Source organism: Phymastichus coffea, unplaced genomic scaffold (assembly GCF_024137745.1).
Source record: "Phymastichus coffea isolate CEN01 unplaced genomic scaffold, Cenicafe_Pcof_1.1 PCOF00029, whole genome shotgun sequence".
NCBI lineage: Eukaryota > Metazoa > Arthropoda > Insecta > Hymenoptera > Eulophidae > Phymastichus > Phymastichus coffea.
The window spans coordinates 1,609,892-1,613,077 of record NW_026706840.1 but is presented as its reverse complement, the minus strand read 5'-3'; the positions used below and the strand labels follow the sequence as shown (position 1 = coordinate 1,613,077).

General features: G+C 30.3%; 1 protein-coding gene across 1 annotated transcript; it reads left to right on the top strand.

The window, feature by feature from the left end:
• Nucleotides 1–694: 694 nt before the first annotated feature.
• On the top strand, nucleotides 695–2,849 carry LOC131663019 (uncharacterized). Its single transcript, XM_058933074.1, has 2 exons — nucleotides 695–1,043; nucleotides 1,117–2,849. Exons 1-2 carry the CDS (start codon nucleotides 695–697, stop codon nucleotides 2,847–2,849), a joined length of 2,082 nt encoding a protein of 693 aa, XP_058789057.1.
• Nucleotides 2,850–3,186: the final 337 nt, after the last annotated feature.

Sequence of the window (3,186 nt, the reverse complement as noted above, 5' to 3'; positions counted from 1 at the left end):
GTGGGCGTTTAGTTTAAAAGAACATAATAAACATTCAGCTAAATTCTTGAAATTTGCTTATTGTCGACGACAATCTAAGGATTGGCAAGGTCGCTTAATTGCATTTGAGAAAGTGGACATTAGAAGTAAAATCTTAGAGAAGCAGAGGGGAGAACTATTTAAGGGTTCTACTTTGAAGTTTGGGTTTCATTACTCCAAGCAGGCTTCAAAAGTCGCTACTCTAACGTGTACTGGATTGTTGTAATATTGTGCGTTAACTTATTTGCAACATAGTTCTTGTTAATAGAATCATTTCAAGTGCTACAACTTTTTCAGAAGTAAATAACATTTTTCAACTGTTGAGATATCATTAAGTGAAATTGTCGAATAAAACGCAGTTATAAAGTAATGGTTAAAGGAAAGACATAAGTGTAGCAAGGTATGTGCTTATATAATTCTTATTGGGCTTACTATAATTCTTATTCGTAGTTAGCTATGCTAATTTTTAATTTAATATTTTAGGAAATAAAATTTGGATTTCAACATCAATCAAGAAAAGTAAAATATAAGATTCCGCAACAAAGACTAGTGTGTTGTGAATTCTAACGACAAAACTGTGCTCAAAAAATATATACCTGTGTTTTTACTATTTTTGACACTTAATTGAACTGCACAAAATCAAGTAATCAAAAAACGAATAGCATAATTTATTAAAATGAGTTCGAATAATACTAATTATGAAGCGTATATGAATCGACTCGATTTTCACGAACAAGTGCGAAAGTTTACGTTATCTTTGTACGAAAATTCTGCAGTTCCTAGAAATGAAGTTCAATCAACTATCGAAAAGGTTGGTGATTTCATTTCACAAGCACATACTGTCTTTTTACAAAAAGAAATGGATAGAGTTATGAAAAGTGTACTTGATGATGAAACGCGAAGTCGAATTCATGCAATTTTTGAAAATGGTAAAGATCCACTGAAAGACTTTTCAACAGAACATTTACGATTACAAAATTATAAAAAAGAAAACTTATTTTTTGAGCCGGAACAGTTCGTAATTGGTATAGATAAAGCTGGAAAATCTGTACATGGAATGCATATATCATTAATTAAAACACTTCAAGTTTTTTTTAGAGCTACCAGGAATTTATAATAGTATGAAGGAGTACATGCAGTCATTAGAAAATGAAAATGATTTGATTTGTAACATTACTCAAGGGACACTATGGAAATCTAAATATCGTAAAGACGGTTTCAACGCTTTTCCTTTCTTTTTATCTTTTGACGATATGCAACCGGGAAACACATTAGGCAGTCACGCAAGTCAACAAAAGCTTGATATGGTGTATGGATCACTTCCATGTCTTCCACCTCATTTAGTTTCAAAGTTAACTAATATTTTTTTAACAACTATATTTCATTCAAACCATCGAACAACGTTTGGTAATAGTGCTGTATTTTCAGAAATAAGAAAAGAATTAAACGAACTAGCAACAAAAGGATTAACCATATTTGTCGATGGTAGGGCAGAAACCGTGTATTTCAATTGTTTATTATTAATAGGTAATAATTTAGGATTAAATAGTTGTTGCGGTTTCACAGAGTCATTCAATGCTTATTATTATTGTCGCATCTGTAACGCGAATTCAGATGATTGTAAAATATTGACCGTTGAAGACGAATCTCTTATTAGGACTAAGAAGTCTTATAATAATGATTTACTAAATCAAAGTAGAGGCGTGAAAGAGAAGTGTATTTTCAATGATTTGCCAAAATTTCATATTACGCAAAATCATAGTCTAGATTTGATGCATGACTTGTTTGAAGGCATTGGTCGAGATGAAATTGAATATATTTTGACTATTTATATATTAAAAAAAAAATTATTTACTTTAACTGAGCTTAATACAAAAATAAATCAATTTGACTACGGAAATGAAAAGTCGAACAAACCAATGCCTCTAATGACTGAGATTTGTAAGCCGTGCGATAGAGAAAAATTAGGAACTCGTACAAAAGTTAAGGCAAAACAATCGGCTGTCGAAATGGCTTGTCTCATACGTTACTTGGGGCCTATCTTAGGTGAATTGATTCCTACTTCAGCAGATACAATTGATTATTGGAAACTTTATATTACATTAAGACAAATTGTTGGAATCGTCGCTGCTCCAAGATATGCAATGTCCGATATTGTACATATTAAATCTTTAATTCATAAGCATCATACTTTGTACAAAAAATTATTTGGAAATCTTAAACCCAAGCATCACATTATAACACACATTCCGAGAATAATGCTTGAAAATGGACCTTTAGTTCATTTTTGGGCTATGATGTTTGAACGCAAGCATCGCGATTTTAAGAATGTTGCCAAAAATGTCACTTGCTCGAAAGATCTGCCTTATACCATGGGTTTTAGAAATCAAATATTATTAAGCTGTAAAAAGGAGTTTACTGAACCGATAGATATTGAATACAAATTAGGTTCTTTAACAGACGATACTCGTATATATTGTCAAATGACGAAATATTTTGAAAATATTATATCAATTAAATCTTATACGTTTGTTGAGATGCTAGGGAATCAATTTAAAAGTGGCACTGTTTGTGTTTATGGCATTAATGAAGATGAAGAACCTACATTTGCTAAGGTCAAACATGTTTTAAAAATAAATGGCGACGTATATCTCTTTGCGTGTTCATTACAGTACATCGATTTCGACTACAAATATTATGCTTATGAAGTTGCAAACAACGAGACGCCCGATACATTAATTAATATGAATGAATTATGTTACACACCTCCAGGTATATTTTTTGTGAATAAAAAGTTCAAATGTTATATTGCTACAAAGTTTGATATATAAGTAAAAATAGAATTGCGTTATTTTTAATAGATTAAGAGTAGTACAGAATTGAAGAAAAATTGTAATAGAATTCAATAAACACGTTTATGTAAATTTTAGTAATTTATTAAAAGCCCCAGGAATAAAATAATAACATAGTGGAAAAATATGTTTTAAAAAAATTATTTAATGTTGTTGAGTTCAGTAATAATAAAGCAAAACTATTATTCGTGCAAAAATTAAACGCCACAGCAACAAAGATAGACGTTTGTAGAACAGGAGGTCATACTTCTATTTATTTAATAAATGAAAAGTTAATGTTGTTGGATTTTGATGATTCAAAAACAAGAATAAATAT